At 39.3% G+C, this 14708-nt stretch overlaps 1 protein-coding gene across 3 annotated transcripts in view; it reads right to left on the bottom strand.

Moving 5' to 3' along the window:
* SYNE1 (spectrin repeat containing nuclear envelope protein 1) overlaps positions 1-14708 on the bottom strand; it is a 427410-nt gene that overhangs the window by 127813 nt on the left and 284889 nt on the right. Inside the window, exons 95-99 of one of the 3 annotated variants that reach the window (XM_074368141.1) lie at positions 14298-14504; positions 12481-12654; positions 9681-9872; positions 1462-1596; positions 427-536 (exon numbers count right to left, since the gene is read on the bottom strand). In XM_074368141.1, coding sequence (XP_074224242.1) covers positions 427-536; positions 1462-1596; positions 9681-9872; positions 12481-12654; positions 14298-14504 — 818 coding nt within the window. The remainder of the gene's footprint in view (positions 1-426; positions 537-1461; positions 1597-9680; positions 9873-12480; positions 12655-14297; positions 14505-14708) is intronic. The other 2 variants (XM_074368140.1, XM_074368142.1) reach the window with 2 other exon arrangements.

Genomic DNA, 14708 nt, shown 5'->3' with positions numbered 1-14708 from the left:
TGGAGGTTCCTCAGAAAAACTAAGAATAAAACTACCATATTATCCAGCAATTCCACTCATGGGTATATATCTGAAGAAAATGAAAGATTCTAATTCATAAAGATACATGCACCCCAATTTTCATAGCACCATTATTTCCAATAGCCAAGCTATGGAAGCAACCTCAGTGTCTATCAACAGATGAATGGATAAAGAAGATGCGGTACGTACACACACATACAGGAATACTACTCAGCCATGAAAAGGAACGAAATTTTGCCATCTGCAACGACATGGATGGACTTGGATGATATTATGTTTAGTGAAATAAGTCAGACAGAGAAAGACAAATACTGTATTATATGACTCATATGTTGAATCTAAAAAATAAAACAAACTAGTAAATGTCAAAAAAAACCCAATAAAGAACGAAAGAGAGAAACATACCCAGCACCACCAGAGGTTTCTGCAGCTGAGTGTTGGGTTAGGATTTCTTCTCCACGACTGGCTACTGACCGGAGGAGGCTCTTCTGCTCTGCTAATTCCTGTTCCAACTCCTGCTCAAGGAAGAGGGCAAGTAAGAAAACATTTGTTATTTGATGATTATCGTTCAAATCATGGTTCTATATCTAGAAAATTCTCGGAGAACTTTGGTAGTAAGTTTTTGAGTTTTCACATTACATAAAAGGTGTGGTCTAGGTAACTGCTTGGACATGACTCCAAATCCTCTGAGTTTTCTTTGGCTTTGATAAAAGATATCTCTGAATAATCTTGGAAAAATCAATGGGAAAAGAAAATTTTGCTGGGCAATGGTGCCCCCAAGTGGTACAAAGTGCACTTTCACTTTGCAAAATCAAGATTGCCTTGTTCTAGCTGAGGCAGGTCCTTGAGAGAAACAGCTCTCTTCAATCCCCTACTTACTTGATACACTGGGTCAGCAATGGGTTCAGTTTTACTTTCATTATTTATGATAAATACCTTTACTCTTTGATAAAATATTTTAATATGCCCTACACATAGAGTTAGGTTATCCGTGAGATATCATTCTTAGTCATCAAAACTCATTTGCTGCACTAGGAAGTAACTGCAATCCTATTTTGCCATGGTGGAAAATAAATTTCATTTCTTTAAAAAGCAAGTAACTCTGACATTTATCAATTCTCAGAGGCCTTCCTGAGGTTTTGAGACTTGAACCGAGGCAAAATTGAAAACAGAGTAGGTAACCTTGATCAGGCAGATTATAATTGAGTTACACTAGTTTAAGCACAAGCTTTTCTTGGGGAACAGATTTTAAAATGACCAGTCATTTCAGTGGTCACCAGTAAGTACATGGAAACAGTTAGCCAGGTCTTGCTTCTGTCCAAAAAAGAAGATAAAGGGGCACTCTGTTTTTAATACAGAAGGAACTTGTCCTCCTAAAACATTCCTCTCAAGGTGTTTGCTTGGCAGATCTGTAGGCTAGAGAGGCAGGAAGTGTGTTACTTTTTGTTGCTGGAGACTGCTCTGTCGCTGGTGGGTCCACGCGGTACGGGCTTGAGCCAGCCATTCCTGAACCCCAGGGCTCTGAGTGGCAGCCAGGTCAGCATCGCTCTCCTCCTTCTCCTGTGCTGTTCCCTGCTTTAAATGAGGCAGAAATCAAGAATCATACTACCCACAGGAAGACCTTAACCAAAATGGAGTGACGGCTGCTTCAGTGTGGTTTGTACAATGATACCAAAGTGGCTCCATTTGGACGTGAAACTACATTAAAAAAAATAAAAGGTAACACAAAACCCATCGAATTTACGGCATTTGCAAGAGAGAGGACAATAAATAGATGATTATACTCAGAAATATTTGAGGGGAAAAACTGTCATTTAGAGGCTAGGCTTTTTAGCTGACTGATGTGGTCAGCAGATAGTATTCCAGAATTTTTTCCACAAGAATATAACTCTAGATCTTACTTCGTCTACTCTCACCACCAGGACTAGACCCCGCTGCCATCTGCTGCCACTGCTGGCTTCCACAAAGTGTGGCTGGAGGAGAAAGCAATCACTTAGGACCTAGGCAGGAATTCATCCCTTCTGCTAGATTATTCTGATGGGATTTAAAAGGCCCTAAACTACTGCATATCAGAATAGAATTAGGTCTGAATGAGAGCCTTTCTACTTACATACACTTATAAGTCCCAGGGTAAATGACACCATTTTAACATGACTCATTTACTATGTATTTATTGGCACCCACTGTGTGTCCGGCACTGTTTTGGACACTGGGTACATTCTGCCAAGAAGCCAGACAAGGGCCCTCCTGGGGAAATAAAAGGTAAACGAGATAAACCGCGATGGTGGTAAGAGCTGCAAAGAATGTTAAACTAGATAATGCGATGGAAGGTGGGGGGGGGGGGTTTCTTAGGCTGGGCAGGGAAGGCCTCTTCACAGGTGGCAACCGTGTTGAATGCTGGCAAAGATCCAGGGGCAGGCTCCTCCAGGGAACAGATAGCTGGAGCAAAGACCCTAAGGGGAAAGGAACTTGGCATCTCAGAGCAGAGAAGGGGCAAGTATGGCTGGAACACAGGGAGGGGCAGGGGTGGGCGCAGAGAACAGGAACATTCTTTAGGCGGCTTCCATTCAGGAGTCATCCTGTGGTTGAAGTCCAGAGCTGTGGCTCCCCTGTCCTTTGGTTCTTCTCTGCCGGATCTGACCATGGAATGGGATCCAGCCACTCCAACTCATCCGACCTCACTGCCCACAAAGCCGCTTCTCTTGCTCTTATTTTCAGAATGTTACACTATTACTGCCTGTCTTAGTCATTCGAATCTCATGATTAAATTATAAAATGTGATAATGTTGAGATCCTGAACTTTGCAACTATGGTATCAGTGCTCGAAGTGAAGGAAACGGTGAAACCTGCAGGTGCTGGGATACACGATCCTCTCCCAGATTCTAGGCCACCTGAGCTCATGGGTACCTCCTTTCCTTTGAGATGCCCCAGCTTCCCAGGAAGAGAAAGTGGTGTAGGAAGAACAACGGGGCTGATTTTCGTCTACAAAGTGTTATTTGCACTTGGCAGGACCTTCCAAATAGGCGACTAGTGACACCCAGTTCAATACACTCCCCAGCCTCCCAGGAGTGTCTCTTCCAGACAGGCAGTGATTTTCCTGCAGGTGGGAGGTATGAAGTGGTGTTCTTCCAGGACTGAAGCCCACACATTTCCCCATTAAACTGTCTCCTCCATCTGAGAATGCTCCATCTACCCAGAATAAGCTCTGAGAGACCCTGGCTTTTCCAGACAAGGATGAAACAGCAGGTCAAAAGGTACCTGTAGAGAGGGGAGGGCATAGCTCAGTGGTAGAGCGCATGCTTAGCATGCATGGGGTCCTGGGTTCAATCCCCACTACCATTAAAGTAAATAAGTAAATAACCTCTAATTACCTCCCCCTCCCTCCAATAAATTAAAAAAAAAAAGAAATGTGACATAAAAAAAGGTGGAGGGGACCTGTAGAGAATGACCCCAAAGAGGGGAGAGATTGAAAGCTGACCAAACAGTGGCGGTGGCCATGACCTGCTGACTCTCTTTTGTGGCTTCAGCCACTTCCTCTCTGCTTAACTCTTCGGCAAAGGTTTTTTTTTTCCAGAGCCCAGCCTGAAGACTCCCGTGGAAACTTCCCAGAGCACCAGCTCGCTCTTCTCCGAAGGTTACTCTAGTTTGACTGAGGGCTTTGCTTTCGAATTCCTCACACCAAGTTTATGCACGGAAAAATAACAATTGAAATGTTAGGTCTTAAGAATAGCTCTACCACTTTTACATGCACAGACACATCCTTAGATTCTGGGACAAAATCTAAGAAGGGGTATCTTACTTGACTAATTGAATCCACAGCTTTAGGGGAAAAAAAAATTATGCAGCATCAAAAGCAGATACCTAGTTATGTATTTTCTCTGTGGTTAGGTTTGGTTTTTCAGTTAGTGAATTTTCCTCTGGCTGATTTCATCGTTTTGAAACATAACACTTGGACCACAGGAAGCAAAAATGATTAAGAATCTGTTCAAATTTCATTCCCTTTCCCCTTGGGATACGAAGGCACTGACAGAAGGAATAAAATGAGGGTAAATGATGGTAATTACATTCTCTGAGGTCTAATCACAGTTTTCTGACCTATCTAGGGAATGGGAAATAAGGTGGCTTCTGTCCCCAGAGTCCCCTCCTCAGGTGGGGCTATATAAACTATTTATTTTGGAAATACTAGAAGAGTCGCCACTTTTGCCAGGAACATTCCTTGGAAGATTAGTGAGGATTGGCGAATGCTAAAAATTAAATAAAACACTTCTTTATAAAGCACTTCATTATTTATATAGAATTAACTCTGCTCCTTGGATGAATGATGATGTGTGAAAATGACCTAAACTTATTACAAATTCAAGAGAGATTATTACATGCTTGTGTCACACTGAGACGGAAACTACTTTGGGTGGGATAGAGGGAACTAAATGGATTATTCACTGATACGCGCGGAAGTCCAATTAGTTAAAAAGAATGGTCATGATAGATACGACCATTTTATAGATAAGTAGCACTGAGAAATGATGTGTTTATGGCTACACATGACTTTGGAAGGTATTCCAGCCCTCGTGAATCATGCAAACCTCAACTGAAGGGCTCAACTTCACTGACATCTACATTCAATGGAAAATTATTTTTTTAATATCAGATCAACTCCGAATTTTTTACTGACAGGGAAATGATCCTTTTTGCAGCAATAATAATGTAAACAGGGCTCCTTTTATTCCTGCAATTGGAAAAATAATCTCCTTATAAAGCTCTAATTGTATTTTTTTTTTAAATCAGTGTTTTATATGCTGGACACTCATGAGACAGAAAGATGATGGAATTTATAGATATTTTAAAATAAACAAGCACCAATTTCAGTGCAGTAAAAACACTGCCACATTTTTCTGGGTTGACACTGTACACAACAGTATCCTTAGGAATGCTTACCCTTGTGGGCAGAATCAGTACTTGAGTCAATTGGAAGAATCTCTGTGGCCACGGGCAGGACCTGCTGGGTGCGGACACCCCAGGTGGCTGCAGTGTGCTCAGCCCGGCCCCACCAGCCTCGAACCTGACCTTGGAGCATGTCAGGAATTTCTTTCCTCCCAAAGAACGTGGTTTGCAAGCTGTTCATTGCTGTTACTATCATACTGAGGTCTGAGCACTTACTGTGAACATTTCTTGTATTAAAACCCTCAGGTTTTTTTTTTTTTTTTAAGTTAAATACCAGTATAATCCCTATCTTATGAGTGAGAAAACTCATGAATGAGAAAAACTGGGGGAAGTTCAAGAACCTTGCCCGAGGTGGGCCAGGATGGGGAGACCTCAGAGAAGCAGTTCCAAAATGATGGTCCAAGAACCAAGTCTGGCTTCCAGATGTGCTGTGTTTGGCACACAAATTATTTAGACATTTTAGAATTAAATGTCAGTGTTTTAAAATTGGGAAATTTTAGATAGAAATCCAAATACTCTTTCTCTGGGAGATGGAGCGATGCTGCCTATAAATTCTTGTATGACAAGAGCTGGAGCGGAGTAGCAGCTGCTTCTCTGACATGAGACCAGCTGGCGCAGGTCCTGGCTGGGTCAGCTTCGCTCCTTTACATTCCCTTCCCAGGCCTGAGGCCTTGGAATTTGTGCCCCCACCCCTCCCCCTGTTTAATCCCTAGATGTGCCTGCGTACCAGGGGATCCCTTCCTTTCCTACCTGCCTCCAGGCTTATGGCACAGTTGGAGATTTATAAATAATAACTATCCCAGAAAAGAAACCTTGACGTCTTTCCCTTTGTTTCAGTTTCCTTAGAGATTAAATTCATTCACACACCATCACTGGGGAAAAAAAATCATCATGCATTAGATTGTCAATACCTTTTATAAAACGAATTAAACTGTGGTATATTCTCACAGTTAGAAAAACCTTCTAGCTCTGTTCGACTTTCATACTTTTAACATTTGGCTTTTCGCTTTAATTCGCAAAGTCAGATTGCACATGCATTTTAAAGTGTAAATTCAAAGTGACAAACTGTTGTCATTATTCGCATTTACTTATCCAATAGTGAGTTCAAATATCTTTTCATATATTCCTTGGCTGTTTGTATTTCTTTCCCTTTGAATTATCTCTTCATATTGTTTGTCTGTAATTCTCTCAGGTGACCTTTTCTTATTTTCTTACTGATTTACAGAAGATTTCTGGAAATTAAAGGAACCAATTCCTGGCCATGTGAATTGCATAGTTTCTTCCTTATTTGTTCACATCTTTTTATCTGACTACTATTTTCTTGGTCAGACAAAAGTTTTTCATTTCTGTTCAGTAATTTCAAAGAAACTAAAATTCTGGGTTTTGGGCATACCGGCAAAGGCCTTTCCCATCCTCAGGTTTTGTTTTATTTAATATCCATATATCCAGAACTTCTGAGATTTGGTTTTCACATTAAGTCTTTGATCCATCTGTGCTGCATTTTTTTTTCTGTAAAGAATGGAATCGGAAATCTAGCTTATCATACTTCAAGTGGTTTGCCTATTACTATATTATTATTTACACAGTGAATCTTATTTTATCTACTGATTTGAAATGCTACCTTAAACATTTATTAAGTTCCCTTATATCCTGGGGTCTCTTTCAGGAACATTTATTCTAATTTTTTGTTCATCCATTTATTGTGCCAATACCAAACTATTCTAATTATTGTAATATTGCATTTCAATATATAAGAATAATTAACCCTTCATAACTCTTCATTTTTAGAATTTTATGATTATTTTCATGTTTACTTAATTCCAGGTAAACCTGGTATCATTTTGTCACATTTCAAAAGTATACAGTTAGTATTTATTTTAGAAAAACTTAAACTTATGTTTTAGAAGAAAAGTTGACATCTTTAAAACATTGTATTCCTATCTAAAAATCAAGTTTATTTCCATTTTTTACATTTTTTTTTGTATTACTCAGGTTTTAAAATGTTGAGATTCCAAGTATTTTATATTTTGTTCATGTTATAGATGGAAAATTATTGTATATTATTTCTCTTAACTTTTTATTTATATATAGGAAAGATATGGATTCTCAATTTTATCTTTTTAATAAGCCAGTCATCTTACTAAATTGTTCCATTGCTTAATAGTTTTCTGTTGACTAGGTTTGATGTTCCAGATCATATACTCATATGATTAGCAAAGAACTGAAAATACGTAGTTTGGCCCCCAAAATCATTACACAACGAGAAAACAGAAGTAATCACAGTGAATGTCCATTAAGCTCCCACCACAGCGTTTGTGCCCTGTCCCCACCAACATCTGTACTAAGATACAGACGTCTCCTTCCCTCCTGACAGCGGTTCCAGGACCACTCCCTCCCTCCTCTTTGGTCCTCTCTTCTCCCTTCTATACAAGACTGTTCCTGCAATCTCACTTCTTTTTCATCAGTTTTTCCTCTACTCAGTTGTTTCCATCTCCTTGTAAACATGTGATTATTATTCGGATCTTAAAAGAGAACACACTTTTCCTAAGCTACTACTTACAGCTTACTCCCCTCCTCTGCTCCCCTTTACAGTCTTCAGTTTCCTGCACTCTGCCCCCCCAGTTCCTCTCTCCATTCTCACTGTTACTTCAGAGTGCTTTTTGCCTCCACTATTTCACCGAAACAGCTGAAGTTGACGTCACAAAAGACCTGCATGTTGCTAAATCCAGTGGTCAGTTCTGTACCTCACTTATCCTCAAGTGGCCTCCAGGAACACGAGTCTCAGCCCTCTTCCCACCTCACTGCTTTCTCCTTTTTACTTTTTTTGTGTGGGTCCCTCCACATCCTCCAAACTTTTCACACTGGAGCATCCCAGGGCTTGGTTCTAGGACCCTGGTCCTCTTTATCTCTCCTCACTCACTTGGTGATCTCATTGAGTCTCATGCCTTTAAGGACCATCTAGAGGCCCATGACTCAGTCTAGGTCTGTCTCCTGAATTCCAACCACTACTTGACGCTGAATAGGCGTCTCAAACCAGATGAAACCATTGGCCTAACTGCTCCTCCTTCCCCCAGTTCTATTCCTCGAGAGTTTTCATTTTTCCAGTTATCCACAATCTGATAAATTCTCATCACCTCTAACTTCCTAACTGGTCTCCCAGCTTCCACTCTAGTCCCTTACAGCAATTATAGTCTGATCTTGTCTCTCCTCTGTTCCCCAGTACTCCAATGCTTCTCATTTCCCCCAGAATAAATGCCACAGTACATATGATACCTACAAGGTCCTTTGTATCCTGGGCCCCTGTTACCTATGTGACCTCACTCTCATCTTGTTCACTCCACTCCAGTCACTGGGCTCCTTGAACAGATCAGGTAAGAGCCCATCTAGAAGCCTTTGCCCTTGTTTCCCCCTGAGCTTGGAACTCTCTTTCTCCAAGTGCACATGGGACACTTCTTCAAACATAACCTGAGGCATCCCATTTAAAACTGCAAATCCACCCCACCTTTCTCTGTCTACCTGTCTTATGGTGTTTCACCTGCAGCGCTTATCATCTTCTACTTAGAATATAATAATGTGCCTTAATTTTACTTATTATCTTTCTCCCCCAACCATAATCCTCTGAAGATGGGATACATAGATGTACAGATACAGACAGATGTCATCCACGCTCTTCACTCTATCATATAGAATAGTTGCTGGCACATATCTTCTTGATAAATATTTGCTTAATTTTTGTATAAGATAATAATAATAGTGATATCTAATTTGCAGAGATTTTAAAAAATGAAATAAAAATATTAGACAATAATAGTGTGTAAGGTGCATGGGGAGAAGTTTGAACATGTTCTAAGTTTCTTAAATTCACCCGGAAGGAAATTAAGATATTAACTTAGAATTTATTAGGTATGCATGGTAAAAAGTAGAGGAAAAAACAAAGAAAAGTGTTCAATCACTTATAAACAAAGGTTAAGAAGGAAAAAGAATAGAAAGAGCAATATACAAAAATAGAAACAAAAAGTAAGATAATAAAAGTTCAAACATAACAATAACCACAATAAATGTAAATGGACTAAACCTGCCCTTTAAAAATCAGAGGATTTCTGATTAAAGTCTAAAACCAACAAAATATAGTTAAATGTTCTTCATAAAAACAAATCTAAATATAAGGATACAGAAGGGGTGAAATCAAAGGAAAGTTGAAAATATAGCAGGCAAATACTTCCAAAAAAAGCTCTAGTCATATAAAACAAAAATCACTATTGGGGAATGTTAAGGTCACTGCATGATAGTGAAAAGTTTCAATTCATCTGGAATATATGACAAGTCTAAAGTTGTGGGCACTAAATAAAACAGTCTGAATGTATCTGAAAAGTAGAATATAGGAGAAATAAAAGAGAAATCTAAAAGTGTCATTAGGCATCTTAATCCATGACCTATCTTTGCCTTTTTTAAAAAAATGTTGTATTTGCTAGATTCTGGTAATTATTTTCATTTTCTTTTTTTTCCTATGGTGCAATTTTCAGGTCTCTGGATCCAAATAGTTCCTACAAAACCTATTTGAAAACCTACGCCAAAGTGTGTGTAAAGCAGGTAAGTATGTAAGTACGTATCATTCCTCAGCATTTCCTTTTGCGCATCCTGTGCTCATAAGGGGCAGACTAGACGCAAGGATGCGGCTGTCCTTGCACAACATGCTACTGTCGAGACTGGAGCCTCACCTGGATGTTGAGCTGCTTGTCATGCAGCGCTCTCTGCAGCTCCAGGAGGTTCCCCTTGAGGGTCCTCAGCTTGACTGCCAGCTGCTCAGCCTCATCCTTCGTGTGAGCCTTGCCCTCCAGCAGCAGGTTTTCATTGTGCACTGAGAGCTCTGATAAGGCCACCACCTTCTGCTCTATTTCCACCAGCATGTTCTGGAACAACAGAAATAAAGCTGAAGTTCACACATCCTGCCGGCCTCTGCAAAGACCATATCTCACAGCAAAACCCAGCACTTCCTTAGTCTTTCACCAAAAGAACATTTCCCCATCATCTTTTCCTTCAAGAGTGGTATATAGATTATAAAAATTATTTGAACTTCCTAATTTTTCTCTTACTTAAGATCAGATATTATATAATGAAGAACTTATGGAAAGCACATTTTACATAGCGGACAAGTAAGGAGAAAAGACCATGCCTTAGTGTTATCCTATTATTCCGACTGTTTTATTGCTTTAGTGTTAAGATTGTGATGCTTGTGACTAATAACAGTAAAGACATCACATGATCAAATCTTTTTGGGTCAATTTAAAGAGGATTCTCTCTCTTTCAAAACATTGCTTCTTTGGGTTGAGTTTTTTCCTCCCAAACTGATACTCATTTTACTTGATTTAGATTATTTTTGCTTTTTATATAACGTATTTTTAACCTCACATTTCTGAAGGTCTTCCTAAGAATTTTACTTTCGCTTTCTGTGACAATTCTCCAGTGCTACAAGGTTTTCTTTTAAAATGGAGGCGAAATCCAGAAAAGCAGCAAAATGGTCTCCCATCTTCCAAGGTAAGATTTAAAACAAAAACCAAAAAAGAACAACAACACACACACACACACACCCCCAAGCAAAACAAATAATATTTTCTACAGAAACTGTTCTGTTTTCATATTCCTTAACTCTGAACTCTTCGAAATGCACTTCCTAATTTATATTCAATTATATACTGATAAGAAAAGGTATTTTATTTCCCTGTACAAAACCAGAATTACTGCCATCAACTTCTAAGAATAGAAGTGTGAACCAAAAATCTAGACCTAAAGGGAAGAGTGAGATTTTTCAAGGGGTGGGGCTTAAAGGATGATTTCCGGAGGATTAGTTTTGAGGAACTAACACCATTCTGTGCAGGACTGACTTTTTCAGTAGGCACTGCTGGCACGGTGCTGAGGGCCCGCTGTTACGGGCCCAAGAAAATGTCTTAACTTTAATTTCTTTTAAAATCAGAAGAAAAAAAAATAATTCTATATAACCATGAACCCACCCCAGGTTATATTAATCTCTGTACCAAAGCAGCTGTAAAACACAAATACAATTTTTAGCCTTTTTATAGAGGAAGAGGCCCATGGAAGCAAAGTACCCAGGGCCCCACAGGTCACAACGGGGTCCGAATTCCATGTAATACCCACAGTTATAATCATACAAATGGCTTAAATGCTAGATTTGAATGGATGAAGGAACTTGTGTGAACTTACATGATTCCACATGCTCTGAGTTTTAAAAAAATATTGTCAAAATACCAATTCAATACTTTGTAAAAATCCTGAAATACATTAACTCAACCAAGGACTTTATGCATAACTATAAAAGTAGAGACATCCAAAGGGCAGAGGTGGGAGTAATAATGATGAAACATAATTTTGAAAAGCTAGTGCATGTGATAATTTCGAGTGCTGGAAGGGAATGCTAAAAATAGATGTCTCTTTTCAGAAAAGGAACTGTAGAAAAGATGATCTAAAGAATAGAAAACACTCACACGTGGCTCTCTAATCTCTGCCATCAAGGAAGTGATGCTTGGAATACACATAAGTAAGTTGCCCAAAGAATTAAAAAAGACAAATTAATGATAATTAATATTACCAAAAAATCTCAAATCATAAAAGGGATGAGCAGAATGACATACTACATCTTAAGAAAAAAACATGGCATTCATTAATTAACAGCTTTTGCGTATTTCTTCCAATTCCAAAAGGGAGAAATAGGAAGTCTTGCCTACTGACATTTAGCTGTACAGATTAGGCCGGGTTTTCTAGAGACTTGCTAACTAGTTAAACGAAAAAGCTTTTAAGGCATACTTCACTCATGTGTAAAGTCTACTATGTTGATGAACTTTGAGATTCGATGATTGGTACCCAGGAATTCATCATTTTATTCTCTGCACTTACATGTGTGCTTGAAAGTTTCCATAATAAAGAGGTAAGAAAATATTATTACAGTAAAAACCACAATGCCATTACTCCTTACATTAATTACTAGAGATCTCACATCAGAGGAAGGAAATTCTCTGACTGGAAAGACAATCTTCTCATGTTCAGTCTGTCTGCCTATAACTGACAGTTTTGCCAAATTTTCCAAATAGCATGTCTCAACTAGAAAAAAAATTGCAAGAGGCCACCTAGCGACACCTCCTGCTGTGTTCAGCCAGTCTGACTCACTGATACTAATTCTTCTCGTTGGGTTTGTATTCCTTATTAGCCACCAGGTACAGATCCTGTAAGGGTTATGGCAACGATAGTCTTTACAAAATGTCCTTCAGGAAGCTGACGATTTTCTAAAGAGAAGATACTATTGGTAAAACTTTTCAAAAGACTAAGTCCAAGTCTGGATTTCATTTACGCTTCTATAAGGCGTTATTTACCTACTCTCTAAATATGTGAAGTACCTGTGTTGTGAAAAATCCTATAACCACACCGAACTTTGCTACCACTATGTTTTTGGTTGTTAAAAAATGTGCCCTGTGATGTTAGCATATTCCTTCCAGACCATTTTTGTACCTGGCAGTCCACCAGCTGGGCCTCCATATCCATGGGCTCCTCAGGTGTCCCCAGGGCAATGTCCAGAGTGGCCTTCGTGCTCAAGAGCCAGTGGTCCAGCTCCTCGGCTTCACAGAGATACCTCTGAAGGGCCTGTTCCTGTCTCTGTTCCTCCAGTTGATCATTTAACTTCTCCTAATGAATTAAGCAGAATGGAACACAGGTCGCCCTGACATAAAATCACTAGGATTCAATACAGTAGAGCGATGGTTCTCAGCCCTGGCTGCACATTAGAATCACCTGTGAAACTTAAGAAAACAAAAACAAAAACAAAAACCTAGGCTTAGGCCACATCAAAGAGCAGTAAATCAGATTTTCTGGAGGTCGGCCTCAAGATAAACTTTTTTTTAAAAACTTCTCCAATGGTTTTAATGTGTGCGTAGAGTTAAACATTCTTAAATAATACACTTACAGGACAAGGCAGATAACGTGAATGATAGAAATTAGTCAAGGATTAGAACAAAACAACAGCATAAGACATTAGGTAAATGGCAATGGATATCTGACTTCAGTGTCTGGGAAATTTTAGGGAGTGGTGGGGACTATGGCAAACTGAAGCACATATATGGTCCACCTAAGGAGGGCAGCACCACGCAATTTCAGGCAACTGATCTTCTACAGGAAGGGGTGGCCCAGTGTCACTGGATCAAATTCAAAAATTTTAGTTAGCTCTCGGGTTTTTTTTTTTAGTGATGAAAAATAATTTATATTAAAAATATGAAAATGAATATAGGTATGTGTATGCATGGCTGGGACATTGTGCTCTACACCAGAAATTGACACATTATAATTGACTGTACTTCAATTGGGAAAAAATCCAGGCCAATCACTTCATTTCAAAATTCCACAAGGGTTTCATAGAGCGATTAAGGACAATATTAATGAATTTAAAAGGTAATTCTTAAGATGCTCTAAATATTTTATTTTAAAAATTATTACATTAATAATCTATTTACTTTTAGTTAATTTTTTAAATTAAATTGTTTAAAATAGAGATTAAACAGAGCAGACACGTTGATTTTAAATTTCTTCAAAACAAGAAAATATATGATTACATGATTTGACTAATTTTATAATGGCTAAAACTAGAAATAACCTACATGCCCAACCATAGGGCAATGGTTAACAGAATGATGGTATAATCAGCAGCTAAATAAAATAATATTAAGTGCGTATAATAACTGATAATGTGCCAGAGAAGCTGCTAGACCCTAGAGATACAGAGACATAGACGTTGTAAATTATAAGAATAACAATATGAACATCATATACATTTAGGGCCAGGAATTATAAGGGAAAAACAACAACTACAGGAAAATAACATTTTTAACACACACGATATCATGACTAAAACTTCTCTCACTACTGAATAATCTTAAAGTTAAGGAACATGAGCACCAGAACTACAAGAATATTTCCATGAATCACTGTGCTTGAATTGCCTAATGGTGACTAGGGATTTATTCTTCACAGTAGTATTAATCCTATTCATAAAATGCTTTTATTTAAACATGGCGAACCATTATGCAAGCCCTCTACAATGATTCTTTACAAGGCTCATATTTACCGAGTACTTGCTGTCCCCAGTCTGTTTTTCATGCCTGAAATGAGTCAGAAAGGGGTGAAAAGACATATTCCTGCCTAACCCACTGACTCAGGGCTCTATTCACGACCCTGACACACATGCCAGCTTCTCCCGGGTGGAGATCACATAAGCAGCCCATGTGTCAGTAAGAGTTGATTTGGACACTAGGGGCACCTTCAGGGTTGCTCGTTACCTCCAAAAGCTGGCGTTTCCCAGATGCTTTCATCTTGATGGTGGACATGCGCTCTGCTAAGACGGTGAGCGTGGACTGCAAGGCCAGCTGCTCCGCAGGGTCGGACTCCGGGGACTCGGACACCAGCTCCTCCGCCAGGGCCGACTGGAGCTCGCTGATCTCTTCCTGCAGCATGAGAATCTCATCCATCAGGGCCTGTGGGAGAGACTGCGGAATCACACTCACGTAGGCATTTTTTCAGGCTAGCTGAGCCTCCCGTGGTCTGAGATGAGAGAAGACACTTCACTTGGAAGTGGTTTCACCAGCAAATAGGGGGCCGATAACCTACATTTCAAAATGACAGGACCAGACTGACTGTCAGGGGATTTTTGATTTCAGAACCATCTGTATCAGTCACTTAAATGGATTTGA

The sequence above is a fragment of the Camelus bactrianus genome, chromosome 8 (genome assembly GCF_048773025.1).
Source record: "Camelus bactrianus isolate YW-2024 breed Bactrian camel chromosome 8, ASM4877302v1, whole genome shotgun sequence".
Classification (NCBI taxonomy): Eukaryota; Metazoa; Chordata; class Mammalia; order Artiodactyla; family Camelidae; genus Camelus; species Camelus bactrianus.
The sequence above is the reverse complement of the archived record's forward strand: the minus strand, read 5'-3'. Positions and strand labels throughout refer to the sequence as shown.